This window comes from Eretmochelys imbricata, chromosome 4, assembly GCF_965152235.1.
Source record: "Eretmochelys imbricata isolate rEreImb1 chromosome 4, rEreImb1.hap1, whole genome shotgun sequence".
Lineage (NCBI taxonomy): Eukaryota > Metazoa > Chordata > Testudines > Cheloniidae > Eretmochelys > Eretmochelys imbricata.
Genome location: NC_135575.1, coordinates 20679433 through 20704266, shown reverse-complemented (window position 1 = coordinate 20704266; position 24834 = coordinate 20679433). Strand labels below are relative to the sequence as shown.

Sequence of the window (24834 nt, the reverse complement as noted above, 5' to 3'; positions counted from 1 at the left end):
TTTCCCTGCCTTTGCTCCAAGAAGCGTTGAATTCCTGCAGTGCAGGGGCGGGTGCGAACTCAGGCTTATTTCAAAAGGCCTCTGGCTCAAGAACTTCGTTTTCAGATGGGAAGCGGCCTGGATTCCCAAGGGCAGCGCATCTTCCTAGCCGTCCTCTGCATCCCGCACCATGGTCCCGGGCATGTTCAGAACAGCCTGCGGGGAACCATGAGCCCGGATCAATCCCTTGTGCAAGCCCCATCGGCGGGGCGGGGGGCAGAGAGCCGCTTATGCCACGAGAGCGCTGCCCCCGGGGGCCAGGCCCAGGCTGGAGAGCGTGAGCCCGGGGGGACGGGACACGGCCCGCCCGCGGAGCGCCACGTGGGGCTGCCTCGGCTCCGCCCGGCCGCCGCGCACGTGCGCCAGGGGGCGGGCTGGGGGCCGCCCCGCGGGCCGGGAGCGGCGAGCTGCGGCGGGCGGGCGGCAGCGGCGGGCGGGACCGGCGGGGCGAGGATGCTGCGGCGGCTGCTCTGGCTGCTGCTGGCCGGGCAGGCGGCGGCGGCGGCCGGCCCGGCGGTGCTGAGCGCCGAGCTGCGCGGCGAGCCGGCGCGGGAGGTGAGCCCGGCTTTCCTCTCCCTCACCATCGATGCCAACCTGGCCGCGGACCCCAGGTTCGTCCCCGTCCTGGGGTAAGTGACCGCCCCCCTCCCCACTGCCTCCCGGAGAGGAGCAGCGATTTCCTCCCCCCGGGTAGAAAGACGGGGCCAGCTAGGGGCGGGAGCGGCTGTGACCCCCCCCCCCGTCTGCAGCCGCCAGCCCGGCGAGGTCAGAGGGGAGCCAGAGTCTGTCCTCTCCCCTGCCCGGGTCCAAACGGTCCTGCCAGTCCCAGGGTGGGTGCGTCCATTACATATACACACACACCCCAGCCAGGTGCCCAGGGGACCCTGCCCGGCTCTCTGCGGCCCAGCCCCCTGCCTTACCCTGTGGTAGCCCCCGTCTGTGCTTTGCTTTCTCTCCCCGGGCGCGGGACGGCCTGGGGCCAGCTACCGCCCAGCTCCGTCTAAGCAAGCACCTTTATTCGTAAGGGAATAGGATTCCAGAGGAAACGTGTGAAAACCAGCCGAGGTTCCTACCCACCTGCTAGAAGCTTAGCCGAGGTCACCTAGCCGACCTGTGGGGCCCTACTAGCCCAAAGTTTTTCCAGCCCTTCTGCAAGGCTTGGAGGTACCCTGGGACAGAAAATCCTGTCTATTTGCTGAATGAAAAAGGAGGACGAAGGCCCTATGTCAGTTCAGGCTCCACTCTTTATACTAAACTCTTTAGTAGACCCTAATGGGGTCTTCTGGGCAAGGACATCTAAACTGCAGTTTTATAGCCTCACAGCCTGAGCCCCGAGAGCCTGAGTCAGCTGTCCTGGGCCAGTCATGGGTGTGTTGTTGCAGTGTAGACGTACCCATTGGCAGGAACACAGGGTGGAGGGCGTTCACAGGACAGCTGCCCATGCTGTACTTGTTTTGAGGATAAACGAGGTGCTTTGTCCTGCGGGGCTGTAACTTCAACAGCTTTTGGAGTTACAGCACGTTTTCATCAGCACAAAATCCCACAGGATTTTTTTTAAACTGAATTAAAGAGAGCAGGAGAACTGAGCGGAGAAAAAGGTAGGGCTGAGGTACACTGACAGGAGAACAGTACAGCTACCAAGGGTCGGATGAGGGCCAAACACCACAACACAGAGGAAGCAGAGTCCAATGATCGAGGGGCTCCTGAACTCACAGCCTTCTAGCTCCTCCACCGAGCAGGATCATGAAGTGAGCTGACCTCCCACTCCTGGTGCAGCTTTGGACTCTCCTCCCACTTATGTCTTTTGCTTCAAGTGGAGTGAAACAAGTGGAGGAGGCTCTGTCACTGCCCGAGGCTGAATCTGCACCTGCTGGAAAATGCAGTCCTTCAGCTCAGCAACCCAGCCCTTCTAAGGAAATACACCAAATAAACCAACCCATGTTTAATCTTCACCAGAGTTTTTCCTCTCTCCTGTTTTCCTTCTGCTCTCATTCTCCATGTCACTCCTGCCCCCCTCTCCCACTTTCACTCCTCCTGTCCACAAATCTTTTCTTTTTTACCACCTGTCTGTTTTCTGTCCCTTTTATCTCTCGCCTTGTCTTTTGACTTCCTCTTTCCTGCAGCTGCTTTCATCCTCCTTGTCTCATTTCTGTTCTCTACATCCCCTTACTCTTAGTCCCCATTCCTTTGTTTCTCTTTTTCTCCCCCTCACGCTGCCTCACTCATCTTTTTTTTTTTTTTCCTGGCCCCTCTGTTGCATTTTCCTTTGCTCGATCTCAGTTTTACCTTCATCTCACAGGGGTGTTGAGGATTAATCTGTTAATATTTGACTTGCTAAGCACTTTCTTCTCTCACGGCTTGGGCCTTGCCATCTTTTGGGATCCCTCCTGTTGCTTGGCCACTGGAGATGGTCTCCCATGATGTGGGAGTCTTCCTTCTAGTTAGCCGCAAAGAAAGTCTGCCCTTCTCTTCCACTGCCTGAGCTCTGGGAATAAGAGCCTGGAGCCACTTGCTCAGGCAGTCATCCTCTTTCTACTGACAGTGCACCCAGCAGCAAGGGGGTGGGGGAGGGAAGGGCAGGGCAGGGCAGGTATCTTCAACCTGCCTCAGAGATGGGGAAATAATTCCCCAGCCCATGGCCTAGTACACTTCTAACCTCTCTGACATTCAACAGCAAAGTGAAAGTGGAATGAACGACAAACGTCTAATCAGAGAGTTCATGATTCAGGCTCTGCCACAAAGAGGAAGTAATTGGTGTCTGATAATCTCCTGCACAGTTGTTCCATAACAGATAACATCGGTGAAGCACAACATTGTTGTCTCTGCCGCAAGGTCAGACTGAAGAGGGGCAGTCTTGTCTCCTCCTTTGCAGTGGCTGGGCTCAAGGAGCATGTTCCCTGCACGTTACTCCAGCTGAGAACTTGCGCAGTCTGTGTGTAATTGTGTAGACCAGTTTAATTTAAATAGGTTTTTTCATCTGTTGAGTTAAATTGATGCTAGCCCCTGTGTGGACTCTGTTTTTGGTTTAAGAGTGACTGGCTTCAGTGTTGCTTAGGTCAACTAGGAATCAAAATTTTAAAGTAATTTTAAGTTAAACCAGTGCCCAACTTTCTTATGTAGGTAAGGCCCTGGTGTACTCCAAACTGCTGGTTACAATGCTTCCTCATTTCAGAAAAAGAGAAGCAGGGGCAGAACAAATGAAATCCCCCCAGCATTGAAACATGACATTAAAGTGCTGTCATCCTTTCCAATTGTTGGAATTTTTGGAGAGGGAAGGTGGGGAAAACTACAACAAAACATAGAAAAAATCCTTCATTTGCAAAGGATACTCCCAGTCATATCATTGACCATTTTCATCAAAAGTGAGGACTTTCCGTGGAGAGCAGCTGCCTGACCTACAAAATCATTGATGACTTAGTCAGAATTCTGCAGCCCTGCTATATGATGCAGGGGGTTGATGTATGGATCGGGGTGTGCTGGAGGTAACACACTCAACCCATGGGTGTAAAAGGAGGCAAAGAATGACATATGGTTAAGGGGAGGTATAAAGAGAGGAAAGGGAGGGGAATTCCTGCAATCCCCACACCCCCTGAGGCCACAGGCTGCAAAATTTGCATCTGGATCTGAATGTTTCTGATGATCAGACCCATCTCTACAACTAATTATGGTCAGCTTGACTGTGATGAAGATGTTTGTTCCATTTCTCAATACTCCCTTCTCCAGCTCTCCCAAACTGCGCACTTTAGCAAGAGGTTTGTCTCCAGGCTTCTTGAGATTTGGTGGCACCAGAACCGACTTCCTGATCTTCAATCCAGAGAAGGATTCAACTTTAGAAGAGAGAGACTTTTGGGAACCACAGGTGAATCAAGGTAAAACTGATGGCAACATGTTAACCATGAAAATGTCTTTGATTTAAATTAATTAAAATGTGCTTTAAAGCATGCTACAGATACAGTAAATACAGGGAGAAGCATTCCAGTCCATGCTTACTTGTCAGTAGACTCGCCTGAAGTTGACAGGCATGTCCCATGTCCTGCAGGACTATCTCCTAGCTGCTGGGAAAGGAAAGCACAGGTGAGTGGAGCCTGCCCTAGAGCTATCACTAAGTGAAGCCTCCAACTTAGTGGGTCAGGGCTGTTTAGAAGATTCTTCTCTGCATAGGTCTTTAGAAGCATCTTCCCACCTACCCCTTCCATTCTGTTCTGTCTCTTCTCTTACCACCGCCCCAGTACTTAACAGTCTGCAGTCTCCCTTTCCCCATCAGCTGTTTCCTTGGGTTTCTTTACATTATGAGGTCTTGCAGGGCCTATTTGTGTGAACAAAGCCTAGCGCGTTCTGACTGGTACCAGAGTACAAAAAACAAGTGATGACAATTGAGATGCAGGGTGGAAAACCGGTTACTTTACAGACAGAATCCCCACCTAACAGTTGGGAAATCTACCTTTCTACTGGGTTGCTGTTCCATACGATGTATCAGAACAGTGTTCCCAGCCTCTGCTTTCACCAATAGGAGCTAGAAAATTGCAGCTATATCTTAAAAATAAAGCACTAACTGAAAAAAATAATTAGGTGGAAGAGAGGAGATTATTCTGCTTTATTTTCTTGGGGTAATTTGCAAAAACACTCCTCTTTGGCCTATTTCTGATCCCATTGAAGACAATGGTTTTCTTCTTTCTTAGGGCAACTTGAAAAGCAACATTTAAAGATCAATGTCCAGGTTTGTCATCCACTCTGTCAGCTTCCAGTGACATGGAATGAACTAAGGCTGTCTTTCTGGAGAAGGCTCTTGGGGGAGAGCAACTCACTAGATGTTCCAAGGTTTACTCCCAATTAAGGGGAGCAGAGTTAGGACAACATTGATTGCTCTAGAAAATCCCACCCTTATATTTAAATAGCCTGTATACGTTTTTTTTTAAATAAAATATCCCACAATTTGCTTCTAGACAGATGGCTTGCATATGCCAAGTTTTAGCATCTGATGAATTTCACTGAGAATTTATAAAGTTGGGTTCGCTAATGAAAAGCCTTGAAAAAGCAATCTGTACAGTGTTACTAGTGGGTGTTGTTAAATTGAAATATTCCCTGTACTTTGTCCTGCTCTCTTGCAGAGTTTATGAATGTACATCCTCCTCAGTTTACTGTCTGACGGTGTCGGTGTGTGGTTTATGGGTTCAGTCATTTTAAAAAAAATATTGCCTGAAGAACAAACTTAACATTTTCAGAACTTCTGCCAAAGCCTTTTCCTCGCCGCTCTTATGATGAGATCAGCAGTTCTCACTGCATCAACCAGGAAATGGGTTTTTCCTGTTTTGTACAATGAGAGCTGCTGACCGTGCCATCTTCCTGCACTCTGGTTCTTTATTCAAATGGCACATTGTCTGTCTAGTTGCTTTGCATACAAGATTTAAAGACATTAGCATGATAACTCAAAGAACTGCCTCCAGCAATAACCAAACAATGTACCAAATTACAGCCACCCATAATCCAAATTCATCATATTCCAACATGGTCAGTCAGTCTCCACTCTAAATGTTTTAAAGATAAGATGTGCTTTGCACATGTTAAAGTGCTTTCCTGTAATGGGAATACTTTTGTTAGAACTGGCAAAGATGTTAAAACCAGTAGAAACACAGTGAGTGCTGTCACTGTAAATGCTAAGTATTTTTAGCTGTTGATAAGACACCTGGCTTTATTTGATTGAAGAGGGCGGAAATATCAACCCAATCATTCTTCTTTCTAACATTTAATGTACTGAACTCGGCAGGAGGATTCAGCCTACAGAAATGCATGAATGAGCGGCTCTGAACAAACTTAACTATGTTTCTTTATGTGGAATACAATCCTCCATTTATTGTAACCTAAGCACAATCCTATGAAAAGTTTATTATTGTGACATGTTGTGGGTTTATTTGGCCTGCAGGTATTTGTGGAGTAAGATCCATTCCTACTGCTGTGGAGGAGCTACTGCTATCTCAGTGGCCCATCCAGGAGAAGATACTCCTTAAGGAACAGTACAGGAAAAAATACAAAAACACCACCATTACAAGTAAGATATTTGTGACAATACCTGTTAATTGGAAGGTCACTCTTGTGCTGTGACTTGCAACTGTGATGTTGCAAACCTATTTGAGTTCTAGGGCAAAATAAGTCCCATATTCAAAAGAGACTTTGACCATTGGGCTCCTAAACGTCTTTGAAAGTTTACATAGACAAGGTGGGTGAGGTAATACCTTTTATTGGACCAACTTCTGTTGGTGAGAGAGACAAGCTTTTGAGCCACTCGGAGCTCTCCTTCAGGTCTGGAGCTCTGTGTGGAGCTTGCAAGCTTCTCTCTTTCACCAACAGAGGTGGTCCAATAAAAGGTATTACCTCACCCACTTTGTCTCTAGTATCCTGGGACCAATGTGGCTACAACAACTTTGAAAGTTTGCCACTGGGGTCTGTTTTCTGATTTAGTATTTTGTCAGTTGCAATGGGAGTTGAGAGGATGCTCAGCATCTTACAGGATAAGGTCTTGAGACTGTAAGATTGTTGGGGCTGTAAGTGCTACGTACATCTTCAGCACTAATAGAACAACTATGCAGCCTACTCATTGTGTTGATTATTTGTTTTAAGTCAATTGGTACTTCAGAACTTTGAAGAGAATAATTCATTTTCCCCCCTCCTTTCTTCTTACAGAAAGTACAGTGGACATTCTGTATAGCTTTGCAAAGTGTTCAAAGCTGGATCTGATCTTTGGCCTAAATGCCTTACTTCGAAAAGGTGGCTTGCAGTGGGATAGTTCAAATGCTCAGTTGCTCTTGGATTATTGTGCTTCCCAACATTACAACATGTCTTGGGAACTTGGGAATGGTAAGTGCAGAGCATGAGAGGGGTGTGTGTTAGTATTAGGGTAGTCATAGTAGGTATTATGCTGAGAGGTACTGGTGACCACATCGATCACAAATCTCTGAGATTGGATGTAAGCTCACCCAGCATTTAACACAAGGAAGAGTTAATCAGAAGCCCCCTTCACCCGAGACACAGAGAGGTTGTGAACCTTCCTGGGAGTCTGGACTGAGGCCATATCTACACTACAAAATTAAGCCAACCTACCTTACATCAGCATACGGCCACTGCAGTAATTACATTGCGTGTGTGTGTCTGTGCTTTGCTCCTTGTGTCAGAGGTGCACGTCCTCACCAGGAACATTTGTATCGATTTTACTGTCAGGGTAGGGCATCGTGCAATGACTCCTGAAAGTCACTAACAGTCGACATGAGCAATGCAGTGTCTACCCTGACACTGCGTCGACCTAACTACTTTGACCTTGCCTGTATGTCGCTCGTGCAGGTAGAGTTAAGATGGCGTAGTGGGGCAGTTACGTCGGCAGGAGCAAAATTTAAGTGTAGATGTTTCCATAGTTAGGTCAACATAAGATGTCTTGGGTCGACCTAACTCTGTAGTGTAAACCAGACCCGAGTGGACAGAATGCTTTTGCTGAGTATTTGGATAGGGGTGTGTGTTTGAGGGAAGGGGGAATACACAGAAACTGAGGACAGAACAGAGAGGGAGGCAGAGGCAAAAAGCAAGAAAACCAAGCTATATCCCGTGAGCATAGTGTGACCTTAGAGAAAACTAGAGAGAGGGCTTTTGAGTCTGTAGGGTAAAGAGGCCTGGGGCTGTAAGCTAAGACATTGCTCCTTTTGTTCTTGGTTTCTCCTGCATTCGGTGAAGCAGGACTTTGTTTGTTCCTTGTAAATAAACCAGATTGCATCAAAGAAAATACCCCACTCTCACCAATTTCTGCTCACAACTGGACCATCCTCAGGACCCCAAACCTCGAGTAGCTGCTTGGATCGAAAAGGGGCCACAGTATTTTGTACATTCCACTGCTGCAAAATTGCGGAAAACTCTTGCCTGCAGAAACCCTGTCAAACAATGGCAGATTTTTGTGCCTGCATCTCTCACTGTTTTGCAAACTGATCCATAAAGCTGGAATTTTAATAGTTGTCAGATCGTTCCACAACTAGAGATGGGATGAATCACAATTTTGGGATATCCAGGTAACACTTTGTGGCAGTTGGAGCCCTAGAGATCCATAATGGTACTGGCCACTGTTGGAGACAGGATACTGGGCTAGATAGACCATTGGTCTGACCCAGGATGGCAGCTCTCATGTTCTTATCCTGAACATCAATAACTGCAATCCATTAGGGAGCCACAGTGGGAGAAAGCAAATTACAGGGAGCAGTTCTGGGGTCAGGAAAAGCAGGGTGTCAGCAACGGTGACCAAGGGGCATTGGCTAAGTGGGAGGGGATTTCTGGTAATGCAGTAGAGGGAAAGAGCATTTGTATACCGATTTTGGGAATGGGTTGGCTAGCAGTAGGCTATACTAGGCAGGAGCAGGAGAAGAGACTCTGGATTCAGGTGACAAGAGGGATACAAGTAGTGGAACACAGCAAAAGAAGTCTCTAATAACAGGATAGGGGGAGGTTCTCTGGGGCTGAGAAGAGAGGCGTAGCAGGCCAGGAAATGGCAGAGAGCAAGGTGAGACTGGAAATATTTCCTACCATGTAGCAATGGCCTTAATTTCTACAATGAAAAATTTTCAGGAACAGCTCTGTTTGATACAAATCCAAATAAGGGCATATTTTATGGGGGAAATGGGTGAGATCTTAATCATGACTAAGAGAAGCAGTGGAAGACCTACTGCTTGAATTGTTTTAAATCAATTCACTGTTTGTAAAGTGCTTTGGCATCCTCAAATGAAAGGTGCTACAGAGGTGCAAAATATCATCATCATTACTTATCCAAACTAATTTAGACAGAGGTCTGGAAAACATACTATATGGAACAATCCTTCCCTGGGAGGGCCTCCTGTAGATATAATAGTCTCTCCCGTCTCTTTTTTCATAGCTTATCGACTGCCCAATTGTGTAGCTAACTTTCTGTAAGTTGGTTGGTTGGTACTGCTGTGCACATTTTGAATGAGTCATATGTTTGTTCTGGTGCGCTACTGACGAACAGTCTGTGTGTATATGTTTGTTTTTTTCAGAGCCAAACAGTTTCAGGAAGAAGTCTGGCATCTATATTGATGGTTCCCAACTAGGGCAAGACTTTATTCATCTGTATCACCTTCTGAGAAACTACAGCAGTTACAAGAATTCAAAACTTTATGGCCCTGATGTTGGTCAACCACGAAAAAATACTCAGAAGTTGTTGAAGAGGTAGCAAAGCAGAAACCTGCCATCACAGGCTTGATAGGAGAAGACAATATGCTGAGCGTAGAATGCAGATGTGTATGGGAGGGAGGACTGAGGATTTAAGGGGTCTGATGATTCCATAGTTAGACCATGCCTAAGGTGTTAGGATACCGAAAAATTAGATTTGATTGAGAATGAATTCTGTTTTAGTTTTATGGAAAACTAGAGCCAACAACTGCCTGTCAGAGTCTGATTGAAATCATAATTGCATTGCCAGAGAGTAAGGGCTAAATCCCAGCTGGTGTAAATTGGGTCAGTTCTGCTGATGTAAATGGAGCTACTCTGATTTATGGCAGAAGCTCTGGCCTTAAAGGGGTGGCAGAAACTCACTAACCCACACACCTTTCAGTCAGCACCAGAAAAGTGAGTCCCCACCTTTCAGCAATGATTTAATAAGAAATGCTGTGTCAGTCTCTTACCGCTTTATTATTCATTATTTTTGCAAAATATTTTTCAGTACATCTAGTATACTGTGAAATATTACCAGAAATAAGTGACATAAATTGAGTATAATACATTCAACAAATTTTAGAAACAAACTCAAGGGAAGGAGGAAGGTAGAGCAGGGTATTATGAATATTTTTTTAAATTTACATTAGGGTGTCTAAAACACATGAAGCATCAGTGAGATTGCAGCATTTGATATAATGGAAAGCTGGTGCTTTAGGTTTTTATACATCTGATATACATTTTATACATTTGATACCAGTCAAAAAGCCCCAAGTCCACTTCTGCTGTTGTCGCTAAATCGTGTTTAAATAAAAGTTTTAACTAGTGTCTTGCATATGAGAATCTCAAAGTACTGCACAAACATTAAATAACCTTCAACAGTCCACTGATGTAGGTAAATGCTACTAACCCCATTTTATAGATGAGGTAAACCGAGGCCCAGAAAGGCTCAAGCTCACTCAGCTTGTCATTCTCAGAGGCAGGATTAGTTTTCTGCAACTCTGTTTTGTGCTCATAGCCCCACAAAATAATGGAGTTCTTTTTGTTTGTTGACAGCTTCCTGAAATCCGGAGGTAAAGTAATTGATTCTGTTACCTGGCATCAGTAAGTATTAAGTATCTATTCAGTTGCTATAGTATTAATAGATACAGATTTTTGTGAAACCTTATTGATTTTGAATACCGTGATGGCGAAAGTAGAAAAATGTCAGTTGAAACAGCAGTTCAACACACACCTGCTCACTGTGGAACTCTGTCCCCGTCGAGTGGTGGGTAGGACACAGAGAGAGGTTGATGAATTTGCATACAAAGTGGGGTCTTAGCTCATGCAGTACAGCCACAAGCTCCTAGAAACAAAAGTCCCAGGTTCAGTCCCCACTGCCAGTTACTCATCTGGCAGCGTGATGTTACACCAACCCTATGTGGTGTTACACCTAACTTGCTTTTAATAAAAAGAACAACAAAAGAAATCTTGTAGGGCCCTAGCTTGCAACCCAACTGAACATGGGCGGGGGATGTTTCATGGTAGTAAGCAGGTTTTGCAGGATCAGACCTTAAAGACTGACTGGGGTCCTCTTATTTCAAAATGATTCAGCAATACAGCATATTGCAACAATGTTATTCTGCAAGTCTCTTGGCTTTGCATGTGAGAAGGGAGGAATGTAGTTGGAGGTGAAATATTAGTGCTAAAATGCCAGTGAAGGATTTAATTGGCAGCATTTGTAAACACAGATTGTGACTTTTTTTCTTAATTTTTATAAGGTTTACTTGGTAGGTGTTGATGAGGATTCTCTATGGTACCAGACTTTTGACAATTCCTGAATGGAAATGTTGTGTCTCTTTCCAAAATGCCAGTCTATTCCTTCTCCTTCCCACCATGCTGATATATCCCATGACTCCTCCAATGCTGTGCATGGAGTTTCCCCCATGATTTTACCTCTCCTTTCCCTGTTCTGAATAAACAGTATATATCAAGAGAAGAGATTTTTAAAATGTTAGGATTGTCAAACAGGCCTCTTGGCCACACCAGTTTTACTATCCAGTCCCCATATCACTGACAATCAATGGCTGTGCAGCTCCAATAGAGGTGGAAAGATGTAGTGGCATTCCTGAGCATTTTATAATGTAAGGATAGCCAAGAGTCTACTCACTGTGGCTGTGCACAGGGCTCCATGTGATTACTAAGCCTACGTGTGCAATGATCACAAGAGAGATCCTTCCATCTTGTTAACAGGGAGTCAAGAAGTCATAGCAGGTACATTTTTCAAAGCAATGCAGGGAGTTTTCTGACCAGGAAAGGGTGGTGTTCCAACAGACAAGGTCTCGTGGGCTTTTGCGTATGTAGCATTTTGACAGGCACAGCCGATGGCATATGCAGACTGAGCAGCAACCCAGGTTGTCTCAAAGCTCCACAAATGCTACAGAACTTGTAACAGAATAGACTTTCCGACTTGGAGGTGAACGGGGCTTTGCTGGCATAAAGGAGGAGGAAGAGAGAGTCTTACTCACCTTTGATTAGTAATTTGCACTGTCTAGCTAATAGTTCACTCTAAACAGCACAAGGAACTGTCCCAGATGAAACAGCCATGTCAGAAACGAGAGTAATGTCACAGGGTAACTAATTATGCAGATCGCTTAACAACTGAAAGAGGAGCGTTAGGGATGGATGCTGTTCATTGCAAAAACACCATTTGCAATTCAAGGAAGTTTGTCTGTTGCCCCAGTGGAAGCATGATCCAGCTGCCCCTTGGCTGCCACACAGGCTTTGGCTAGTAGAGATAATAAGTCTGAGGGAGAGGAAAGGGGAGAGCCATATCCCTGAGGATAAGACCCAGGTGGTCTACCTGAGTTTGAGTGCCCTGGGGTGCCAAAGGATGCTCCTGTCCAGCTGTTGCTGAGGCTCTGGAGAGCAGGGCCGCACCAGCGTTCCAAGCAGGTGCTTGGGGCGGCAGCTAGAAAGGGGCGGCAGTCCTTGTCCCGTGGCAGCGGTAATTCGGCGGCAGCTCCTCTCTCCCGCCGGCCATGGGGAGGTCTGTCATTAGAGACAGTGAGACCTAGTGACCAAGTCAAATTGGCCTACCCTACCTTGCCACAAAAGGAGCATATATTAGCTTATCGCTTCACTGTCCTCATGGTCATCAACCATTTTAAACATCCCGGTAGGTAGGAGATCTGTGCTGGAACTGAGCCATATTCTCTGTTGCACCAGTTTGCCTCGTTAAAGTCAGTCGTGCTGTGTGAGTGCGACTGAGAATTCAGGTTTCAGAGTAGCAGCCATGTTGGTCTGTATCCACAAAAAGAACAGGAGGACTTGTGGCACCTTAGAGACTAACAAATTTATTTGAGCATAAGCTTTCGTGAGCTACAGCTCACTCCATCGGATGCAGTACATGGTGCCACAAGTACTCCTTTCCATTTTACTGAGAATTCAGCCCACTCAGAGAGAAACTAGTCTAGAAAAATTCCGGAAACCATCACCAAGAGCACAAACTAATGCCACCAATGTAGTGTGTAAATAGGGATAGTAACAGGAGCCTTAGGCAACATGGGTTGGTGCTTTACATTCTGCATTTTTCTTCATTCCTTGTGCCTGTTCAAGTTTAGTGTAAACAAAACCCCTTCAGGCTGAAGACTAACTTTTTCCACTCTGAGAATTACCCACGCAATTGCCATTAATACAGCTTCAGCTGCGTGGTTAAATTCCCATTCACGTTTGACAATGTGCCTCTGATAGTCTTAACTCTCCTTGGGACCCAACCCAATGTGCAAATCATAGAAATATTATCTGAATTGCCAGTTCCCATGTATGTGTTCTAGTGATGTTGTTTTTAAGTGTTGACATATGGGCAAAGCTTTATAAAATAGGACCCTAATTTAGGAACGCACTTAAGAATGTGCATAACTTTAAGCATGTTCCTAGGTCTCCTTGTCACCAATAGGACTTAAACACATGCTTAAGTGCTTTCCTGAATAGAGATGTTTTCCTGACTCTGGGTCTATATTGTTCAAGATCCCAGGTCATTATCACATAATATTATAGAGTTGTAATGTATTTTTAAAATGTAATACACTGCAAAAAAACCTTTTTGATTAAGGTTTGTAAAATAAAGAAACTAATTAATACAACTCTACATAAATGAACCCCCTAAGTTAATTAGATAGACAAATAATATTTCACTATATGCAAAAAGTCTGCCTTAATAATAGAGCCAGCAACTAACATAGAAAAGTGATTTTGATACAGAACTCATCTACAGTTGGGAGTGTTGCTGGAATATTTTAGGACATTCAGGTTCTGTGTGAATGGGGAGAAGTAATTTGTAAGAGAGGCAGTGTAACCTTGGCTGCGTCATTTATTTTTGCTTGCTTGGGGTGTCTCTTAACTTTTCAGTTACTACGTAAATGGACGAAGCGCTACCAGAGAGGATTTCTTGAGCCCTGAAGTGCTGGAAACCTTTATTACAGCAGTAAAAGATGTTCTTCAGGTACAATGTTATGTTAAATTGTCTGTGCACTCCGCAGCCATGGTGATGGGCATATAAGAACCAGAATAGAAATTGTTGGCTAGCGATACAGCTAAAGACTCTCAATGTTTAGATGCCGTATTCATTGTAAATAATATAACAAATATCAAAAATGCCAACAACGTTTGATCTCAAGGCCTTGGTATCTACTAAGCATAAGATTGAACATATTATAAACCATGAAAATGAATTTATAGTTATTTGTTCATGCCATCATAGCCCCAGAAATGAAATTTATGGCCAGATTCCGCCACCTTACTTGCACTAAGTAGTACCTTATTCCCAGAGTACTCCTGCTGATTTCAACAGGACTACTTATATAGTAAGATACTGCATGTGAGTAAGGGTTGCAGAGTCTGGTCCTGATTAATTTAGATTTGGGAATCTATTATTTAATATATGTGAGTTTAAAAAAAAAACACGTTATTTCTTTCCCCTACTCCTGTTAATCAGAAATCTTATGGAGCCTTGCCTCATTAAATATGGTCCTATTAGGAGGCCCTGAAAGTCATATGATCTCTCTAGAGATCAGTTCTAAAGCGCATAATTGTGACTATTTATTTAGGCACAGCCATGTATGCACTTACTTTCCTCTCTTTATCCTAATGACACAACATTCTCTAGATTGTTGATGGAACTGTACCTGGTAAAAAGGTGTGGTTAGGAGAAACAAGTTCAGCCTATGGTGGTGGAGCTCCCAGACTGTCTAATACATACGTTGCCGGCTTTATGTAAGTAGAACAACATGTATTCAAAGTTACTGGTACTCGTTTTTTTTTCTGTAGGGCTCTGGGTTTTTCAGGAACTCCTTCAGTTAAATGACCACCATTAAATGTCCAGCATGTCAGCAACATTTCCCTGTCTGAGTAGGACTGGCTTTTTTTGGAGCCCCATAATACTTCTGCATGCAGACCTGAAGTGGTCACTCTCATGCAAGTTAGTCCCCAGGAACAGAGAAAATTGATCCCAGAACATTCCCTGTGTGAGGGATCTAGCCAAAGACATGTTTTTATGTTAAGTGCTGGCCAGGAAAATGTTTGCTTGACTTTTAACACTGTATAGAAAGGGTGGCTAAAATAAGTGTGGCCTATAGACCATAGTGCAGGGATTCTCAAACTGGGGGTCACGAGGTTATTACATGGGGGCTTGCGAGCTGTCAGCCTCCACTCCAAACCCCACTTTGCCTCCAGCGTTTATAATGGTGTTATAAATAAAAAACACTTTTTAATATATTTAAGGGGGGGGTCACACTCAGAGGCTTGCTATGTGGAAGGGGTCACCAGTGCAAAAGTTTGAGAACCACTGCCGTGGTGCAGCCATCGTAGCATTCTTTCGGGTCACTGCTTCATGGGTAAGTTTGGAGGTGTGGCCCAGCGAAACTACAGGTCTCCGCATACTAACACAGATCATACTGGGAAAAAAGTTCTGGTATTGTCCCTAGCTTCATCCATAGCTGGCGCTCCCTCCACTTGTGATGCCAAAATGAGATGCGACTGAAAGAGCAGATCTTCACCATATGTTTGTCTGTATTTCTTTTTTTGGCAGACAGTGAAATAACTCACCACACGGATGTTTAAATTGTTGCCGCTGGATTTCAATGTTAACGGTTCATTGAAATGAAAGGACAGTGTTTATGCTTTTCTCAGAAGTTTAATTTCAGTCAGTCTGCAGACTCAGGCAGACATAACTGCATTGGTTCACGTATGGTTCACGTTTTAGCAACCAAAAAATCTGGAGAATTTTTTTACGGAGGAAAGTCAAAGGCTAGAGCACAAGATGACCTCTTCATGTGAGGCTCCATCTGAACCTTATTGCTTCTGCTCAGGACAAAATCACATGCTGAGCCTTTTAATCTCCACAGGCGGCCGCCTCTCTTTACCCAAGACAAAGATGGTGACAAGAGAGTTTAAGGAAACAGCACAGTAGAATCAGACAGCTCGTCAAATGGAACGTGAAATGGATTTTCAGAGAGGCTCGTGTCATTTCTGTACTTTGACTTAGTTTCATGGTTTTTTTGTGCTTAGCATTATCATTTTATTTTAATTCTCGTTTCATGTACAAGGCAGCAGAGATGGCATTAACAGTTTAGATCAGCAGTTTTTTCCCCTGTTTATGTTGGGGATGTTTGTATTACCATTTTTCTTTTTTTGTCTCCTGTTCTCTGGCAGGTGGTTGGACAAATTAGGACTGTCAGCCAGAATGGGTATTGATGTGGTGATGAGACAAGTGTTCTATGGAGCAGGAACCTATCACCTGGTGGATGCAAATTTTGAACCTTTGCCTGTGCGTATACAATAGCATTGCCTTAATAATAATCATACATACCATATATATTTGTATTCTGGTTAAACGTGAGGTGGAAAGAGATGCCAGCTATTTTTACCTCCTCAGAGAGACTCTCATGTAGGTTCCTGTCACGTACCAGGGTACAATCCAGACTAATGAGCAGGTGTGTCACCCCTGCCTTGCAGCCTTGGGTGCCTTACAATGCCTTGCTGAAGTAGCTCCCACCTGGGCCACTCACAACCAGCCTTCTAGCATGCAAGCCACACCCTGAGTGTATGTATGTAACTGTAGCTTGCCAGCCACACTTGAGTTACACTCTGGCTCTCACTAGCCTTGGTTATGCTGTAAGGTGACCCCAGCACAACCCCATCCCAGATTTCCCCCCCAGAAATGTATGTCCTGCACTGCCCAGCCCTTTCCTCGACAGTACAAATTATATTAAGTTGATGGTTCATTTAAGAGAATAATATGCACGCAACTTGTCACCCCAAGTGGAGTTACCCAGCCACTTCAATTTAAACACACTGGATTAGATAAACCAATAAAACAAGTTTATTAACTACAAAGAGAGAAATTTTAAGTGAGTACAAGTAATAAGGTATAAAAGTCAGAAATGGTTACAAGAAAAATAAAGATAAGACTAACACCTAATTTAACTACCTATATAAGATTAAAGCAACGTTTGAAGAAACGTTGCTTACCGCAGTCTTACTGACCAAACTGTGGGATGGGAACCCTCCCCCCAGAGTCCAACGATTGCTTTCTTTGTCCCTTCAGGTACAGTGAATGTGATGAGCAGGGAAAGAGAGTGGTGCCTTGGGGTCTTTGTCCCTCCTTTTTATAGTTTCAGTCCATCTCTTGAAAAACATTTCCAGCTGAGCACTAGGAGATAGAATCTATGTGGAGGGATGTTCCCTGCTGGCTTTTTCTCACCTGATTGAGCTTCCTTTGTTTCCCTTCCTGCTTGATGACTCTGTTTACTACTTAAATGCAAATTAAGCAGAGCACACATTCCTTTGTTTAGGACAGACCTGTTTGCCAAGCTCTGTTTGGGTAGGGCTGTGGAACATGTGTTAATAACATCATAGAGGGAACTCCCACACATATTTTATCAGGCCTATACTGACCAGCAAATTGTGAGTTTTCAAATGATACCTTACAAGGCATGCCTTGTACAAAATTGATCACAGTGGCGTGTAGGTGTGATCACAGGGTTACATTCTCTCACAGTACCCATGTATCTAAAATCAATTAAGTTCTGAATATGGATCACATGCAGTCTAAGAACACAATAGCTAAAGAAAAATAAGGGAAAAATTATGTACTTGAGCAGCAGAGATGGACCTAAGCCACAATGTTCTATCTAGATACAAACTTACCCAAGTCTTCTGAGAAGTCCTTGCTTTAGTTTGGGGTTTTCTCTAAAGAGTGGTAAATGATTTTCAGGTGTTAATGATTTGAGATGTTTCAACTTAGTTATTTATGTTATGAGCTAATAGCATAAGAATGTTATTTTTAAGAACAAAGCTGTTGGTCCTAATTGTTGAGATAAAAAAGCAACAGAAACAAATACACTTTTTCATTTCCTTATAACATAAGGAGCCAGATTTATTTGGAGTAACTATAAAGGTTCTACTCTTTCTATGAGTGTAGAACTCTCATTAGTGCTAATGGCAATTATACAGGGATGTGGGGAGGAGTAACCGTTCCCATCCTTCTTTCCTACCTTCCCCACACTTAATCTGCTTCCAAGTTGTGGCTGCTACAAATTTGTGAAAAGAGGGCTTATAATGGAAACTGGTGTATATAAGTATGATGCTGTTCTATGCATCCTGCTCATTGTAAGATGTCCCCATGGGACAGGGCTGTGGGGGGATTTGAGAGTTGGTATTCTTTCTGGTTTTCTTTAATCTAGAGTAGATAGTGGGAAATGTATATGACTATAAATAAAGCCAGTTCTCTGGGTTTGCTGGTGAATCACTCATCTGAAAATTTAGATTTTTTTCTATATAGCAGCCTTTGTTCTGTAGGGGAAATACCTTTCAGGATCCAGAAGAAACTTAAAAATAAAGAGAGCTTCTATAACAGGCTCATTTTGGAACCAGTTAGCCTGCACATGGTCCTCATAAATATGGTTATGGGGAAAGAAACGAGTCTGCTAAAATTGAACTTGTCTTTTCCCCATGTGTTTCCCAAGCCATATTTACCAAGCTTATCTAAAGTCCATGTTTCTCCTGATGTTAGAACTACAGAGCTATTCTAGCAGAAAGAGAGTTGCAATGTATTCTATCTCCTCTTAAAAAAACAAACCAAGTTAGAAAAAGGGACAGTGCAGCAATATAAAGACATGGGACCCTGATCCTGCTCTCTCAGCATTTTTGCATTAGGATAATTACAGTGACTTCAGTGGAGTTACTCCTGACTCTCTCAGTTGAATGAGTTCAGAATCAATCCCAAGTTCAGAATCAATCCCTTGATGTTTATAAGACCGCTTTATTGGAAAAGAGTTAGCGGTTCAAAGGGTCAAGTTAAACAGGGCACAGTTAGAGCTAATTGAGGGTCCATACCAGTGAAGTACTGAGAGCAGCTCAACTCCTGTTGATTTCAGTTGAAGGTTAGGGCACTCGGCACTCTGCAGGTGTTTATCATCGTGCAGGATCAAGACCTGCATCTCCCACTTGAAGGACTCCTGTATCCACCTATGAAGAGAGGAGAGCAAAATAGCTCTAACTATACCTTCTACACTCAGCAAAGTGGAGACAGGATTTTTCTTTGTCACATTATTTGTTGTGAACTTGAACAAATTTGATATGAAAGACATTGCAAAAGAGAGCAGAAAAGCTCTCTTAATTAAACAGAAAAGTCCCTCACCATATACTGCGTTCGCTCTAAGCTGCACGAGCAGGTGCAGTTACCAGGTTTTTAGTCATTCTATGTCATCAGCATGTTAGAGTATTTACACTCCCAACAACCTGAGGGTGGCAGCAGAGTGAATGTACAATGAGAACATACAGTGTAAGTGATGAACGTGACTTGCCAAGTTCTTCAATTTAATGGAGGGCGGGTGGTACGGCCACTGCAGACTGTGAGCCCAGCGTGGCTCCATATCCAGCACTGGATGGTGGATCTAGTGGTTTTAGGAGTCTGCACTTAGGTATTAAAAATGAGAGGCTGCAGCCTGCCCTGGTACATGCATACTGGATGTAGCCCTCAAGCTCCTGGCTCGTTATCATTTGGATCTTGTTAGTCACATTTTGGACACCCTTAATACAGAGCATGGTGATATTGTATTCTAGTGTCTGAGTGTAATTTGCCTCTTATTTAGAATACCTTGTTTGCCATATGGAAAAATGTTTTGTTTTATATTGAACACAGGATTATTGGCTTTCTCTGCTGTACAAAAAACTGGTCGGTACCAAGGTACTGAAAGTTGGCCTGAAAGGAGCAGATCCGAAGAGGCTTCGAGTGTACCTTCATTGCACGAATAACCACAAGTAAGCATTTTAACACAACATCCAGGAACAAATGAATACAGTAAAAACAGAGGCCCTAATGCACAATGAGCCCATTGTAACCAATGGAAACATTCTGACAGGCTAAACGGGGCTTTGGATCAGGCCCTGCAATTGATCGGCCATTACACAGTGTAACACGTAGAATGGGGAGGGGAGTTCTAGAAAAACATTCAGGAGTCTCTTATGAAACTGTCAACAACTAGGTCCATAAGAATTGCTGTAGTGAATTATATGAGAAGGTATAGGTGATGGTGTGGTTAAAGCCCTGGGCTGGAACTCAGGAAATCTTGAGTTTTATTCTTTGCTCTGCTCCAGACATTCTGTGCGACTTTGGGAAGTCACCAAATCTCACTGTGCCTCAGTTTTCCATCTGTAAAATAGGGATATTTCCTTCCCCCCCCACACCCTTTTGGTCTATCTTGCCTGTTCAATCTGTAAACTCTCTGGGGCCGGGGCTGCTTCTGTGTGTGTGTGTGTACAGTGCCTAGCACAATGGGGCCCTTATTTCAGCTGGTACTTTTAGGTGCTACTGTACTACAAAAATATCACCACCATTGGGTCCATCCACTGCAATATCCTGCCTCTGGCAGGAGTTACCCTCCATAGAACTAATTCTAAGGAAATGAGAACAGTATACTTGCAGGTGCAACCTTTTACGTCATCTCCTTGTCCTCCATGTTGCTCCCTTCGTGGCTAAGGCACTGGGGCTATTGGTGTAGACATAGCTGCAGATTCAGCAGCCCATCCCCAGTGTCTCCCTGCATTCTGGGACCCGGTGAGCAGTTCATCTCTCTTGGTGCGCGGAGGGCACAGACACACACATGGAGTTTGGCCATTTATCCTCTCCCTGGGCAGAGGAACCACAATTGTTCTGGTGAAGAGGGAATGTGATCTGCCCAATTGTGAATACAACTCCTTTCAAGTACTATAATTTATTTTTAATATGTGACTGTTAATGTGCTTTTCTCTTCTTCCCTTTCAGCCCAATGTACAAAGAAGGGGATGTTACTCTGTTTCTTTTAAACCTCTATAATGTCACCAAACACGTGCAGTTGCCCCATAACTTATCTAATAAGCATATAGATGAATACCTTTTATTACCTCATGGGGAACAGGACATACTTTCCAGGTGAGAATACATTTTCTTTTATTGTAAATTGTACCCTCACTCTCATGTAGATGAGCTATAAAAACAGGTCTCTATTTTCAATTTTTTAGGATTAAAAACTAGTTACTTTTATGTTTGGTTTTTTTTTGTAAGTGCTTACTTATAAAATTTGGTCTCCTAACACCAGGCACTGTTGATAAATGTTATTGATATGATAGCTCAGCAGACATGTAATGACTATTATTGATGATCTGTTTCTGCATTTAATATGGAACACGGGAGTGATGGAACATCACAAAAATGTATGAATCAAAAGGCTGCCTGTATCCAGGTTCAATATTTTAGGTTTGATTCTAATCTCAGAACGGTTTTGAACACAGGTTTATCTGTGATGATTTCAGAGTACAGGTTTCAGAGTAACAGCCGTGTTAGTCTGTATTCGCAAAAAGAAAAGGAGTACTTGTGGCACCTTAGAGACTAACCAATTTATTTGAGCATGAGCTTTCGTGAGCTACAGCTCACTTCATCAGATGCATACCGTGGAAACTGCAGCAGACTTTATATATACACAGAGAATATGAAACAATACCTCCTCCCACCCCACTGTCCTGCTGGTAATAGCTTATCTAAAGTAATCTTCAGGTTAGGCCATTTCCAGCACAAATCCAGGTTTTCTCACCCTCCACCCCCCCCACACAAATTCACTCTCCTGCTGGTGATAGCCCATCCAAAGTGACAACTCTTTACACAATGTGCATGATAATCAAGTTAGGCCATTCAGAGTAGTTACTCTTAATTTACACTGGTTTTAGTAAGATTAGAATCAGGCCCTCTGTATTTAACAGCGATAATTAATATTGCTTACACATAAAAATGGTAAGGATCTACCTTTTTAGATTCTAAGGTCACTGTGATCATCTGGTCTGAGTGTACCTCTTTGGGTGTCAGTGGTGTATTAACAGTTTCAAGAGAAACAGAAACTTATCTGTGCTTTTCAAAGTACATTCTCCACCCAACTTGTGATTGTGAACAGTTCAACAACAAAAAACTTTTGTTTTTTGTTTCCACGGTATGCATCTGATGAAGTGAGCTGTAGCTCACGAAAGCTCATGCTCAAATAAATTGGTTAGTCTCTAAGGTGCCACAAGTACTCCTTTTCTTTTTGCGAATACAGACTAACACGGCTGTTACTCTAAAAAACTTTTACTTTTCAGTTTTCATTAAAGTTACCCCACATAAATGTGTGTGTATATATCATGTACATAAATACATGTAGCTTGCAGGCAGCTTAATACATCTAGTAGACATGCTGCCAGTATCCTGTACACTTGTCAGTCCGTAAGGATGGGGGTATAAGTGGTTTAACTACCTTAAAGCAACATAAATCTGCCTTAATGTCAGCACTTTCCTTCTTTCTTCCAGTCACACCAAGTGAGCTTTGTGTTAGATGGTCCACAAAACATAACTAACCCAACAACCTCTCTCCATGCAGGTCTGTTCAGCTGAATGGTCATGTCTTAAGGATGGTGGACAACAAAACATTGCCAGCACTTACTAAGAAACCCCTCCATCCTGGGAGTGCTCTTGGCCTTCCAGCCTTTTCATATGGATTTTATGTAATAAAAAATGCAAAAGCTATTGCTTGCATTTAAATGTTGAACACATCCTCACAGGACGGTTGCAGGTGCATAGTGGCTAAAACTCAAGTTTGATACTAGAGGGTCACGTTTTTGTAGTAAGCATTAACTCTGGCAAACTTGCTGTAAATCTGCTGGGGTGGCAGCAACAGCAAAAGCTGGGGGAAGAGAGGGCATAAATGTGTACTGTGTATATGAACCATATTGATGTAAACCTGCAAGAACATTTTTCCCCACGTTTTGGGAAGGTTGTTTCCTTCCTCTCTTGGGCCCCCAGTGGTCCATTTAGCAGCAAGTCCTTCTCTACTCAGCACACTTCTGTCACAGGAGCTGATTACATTGTGTCTGCAGATCTGCCAGCCAAAGACTTAGATATTCCCTCATCTTCTAGGTTATATAAATTTAAGCACAATTGTTATAGCGGCCTCTTTTACTGAGAGCAGATGAGGTTCATGAGGGCTCTTTTAAAATGTATCCCCCCCAGTGTTTTTACTCGCACTGTTCCTTTAATGCCCACAGATGATGGGAGAGCAGGAGACAATCATGGGGAAGCTGCCAATAGTTACTGCAGGTAATGAGCGTCTGACTTTTTTGTGCATTAAGGGATGTCCAAAGCCCAGCTGCACTATTCAACTGTTCGTTATCTTGGGAGTAAGGGATGGAGAAAACAAGCAAAAGGAAGACTAAGAAAGGAAGGATTATCTAAATGGAAGGAGGGAAACAGAGTGAGGGGAAAAAAGCTTATGGCTTGTCTACGCTTACAAGTGCGGTGGTGCCACTGTAGTGCTTAGTGAAGACAATACCTCCTATGTCAACAAGAGAGAGCTTCTCCCATTGACATAGGTACTCCACCTCCCCAAGAAACACTCCTGTAGACACAGTGCTGTCTCCAGGGGGAGTTAGGTCAGTATAACTGCATCACTCAGGGGTGTGGATTTTCACTCTGATAAAACTTTTTCTCTCTGCTTTACTGATTTTTCAGGATAACTATGATCTCCTTTTAACCTGCTTCCCTGGCTCACGAATGTTATCAGTTTGGGAAGAAGTTACCTCTAAACAACTTCACTGAGCATATTCACAGTTCCTCGTGAAGTCCCTGATATCACTACCAAGGGCCTGAATTATGATCAGGCCGGATAGTTTCACTAACTGTATACATATGAGGAAGGGAGGGCACAGAGGGTCTGACTCAAAGCCCATTGAAGTGCAAGATAAAACTTCACTGGGCTTTGGATCATGCTCAGAATAACTAACGTGGCTGTACGAGACAGCTGATTTCTCCCAGTCAGAAATGTGAGCCCTCTCCAAATCTATAAAGCTCAGGAGATCTCTTAAGATTCTTTGGGCCAGCAGAGGTAAATGACAGCTGGAGTCCTCTTCTCTTAGCAACCTTTCAAAGCCATTTTCCTTCTCTTAAACTTACTGCATTCTTCCTATACCTTTACTCAGGAACTATTTATTCTCATATAAATAAATCTCAAAACACAAATAGCAATATAACTTAAAGCACAGATATTGTCTTTGATATTTGTTTGTACATAATTTTCTTAAAACATACAACCTGCTACAATGCAAACTGTGAATGCTTATTTTGAGATATATCAGGAAGAAAGTTTCACATTACTGTATTTTCCGTTTGCGATTTAAATGATACAATCAGGTAAATAAGGAACCAAATTTCGATTTTGTTTTTTAAAAAACCATCAAAAACATACAAATCACTGAAATATAGTTATGACATTTTGTTTAAAAATTGCAATGAAACCAGATAATGTGTTCAACTTAAAATATTCATTCTCCAAATTCAGATGGAAGTAAACAGACAGCATAAATTATGAAATATAAATTAGATTTGTAAAGTTCTTAGTTGTAACAGTCTAAAGTGTTGAAAAACAAGTAATAAAATTTCTTTTTTTAGCCTGACGACATGCTTTTCAGGACCGTTCTTAAAAACCAGCAACACAGCCAACCCTGTTTATAGTGACTTTTTAATATTTGCATATTTTAAATAAAATTTATATCAGTTTAGTAATTGTGGTTTTCTTTAGAAAAGCAATTTAAAAACTGGAAACACAGCCCTCATTGTTTTCTTTAATGTTGTGATATTTTTATATGTGCACATTTTTAATAAAGTAATTTATATCACGTTTTAGTAATTGTGGTTTTCTTTAGAAGGTTCATTTTTAGCTTATTCACATCTGTGAATTGTACATCCTATATTATAGTCAGATTTCTTTTTCATCAAACCTCCTCCAGCTGCTTTTCTATGATTTCCCATGAGAGTGCAAGAGATAAAAAATAAAAGAATCTCATCTGAAGCACACAACCTTTTATTGTGATTTATATTTTTTGTGGAACATCATAAGAGACACCACCAGACAAACACTGGTTTTACAATTTCAACCAGATGAATATGAAACAAGGGATAGTACAAATGCAAGGGAGCATGGAGATAAGGCTTGTAATGTCAACATGTAAATCAGTGTGAGATGTTTAAAAATGAAACGTATATTATTTTTAAACATATTCTTT

At 43.1% G+C, this 24834-nt stretch overlaps 1 protein-coding gene across 1 annotated transcript; it reads left to right on the top strand.

Annotated features, from left to right (window-relative positions):
* The first annotated feature begins 489 nt into the window (after window positions 1-489).
* On the top strand, window positions 490-24447 carry HPSE (heparanase). Its single transcript, XM_077814975.1, has 12 exons — window positions 490-668; window positions 3763-3908; window positions 5960-6085; window positions 6718-6891; window positions 9078-9249; window positions 10291-10338; window positions 13624-13717; window positions 14381-14487; window positions 15925-16039; window positions 19418-19536; window positions 20540-20686; window positions 22158-24447. Exons 1-12 carry the CDS (start codon window positions 493-495, stop codon window positions 22315-22317), a joined length of 1584 nt encoding a protein of 527 aa, XP_077671101.1. The 5' UTR covers window positions 490-492; the 3' UTR covers window positions 22318-24447.
* The last annotated feature ends 387 nt before the right edge of the window (window positions 24448-24834 follow it).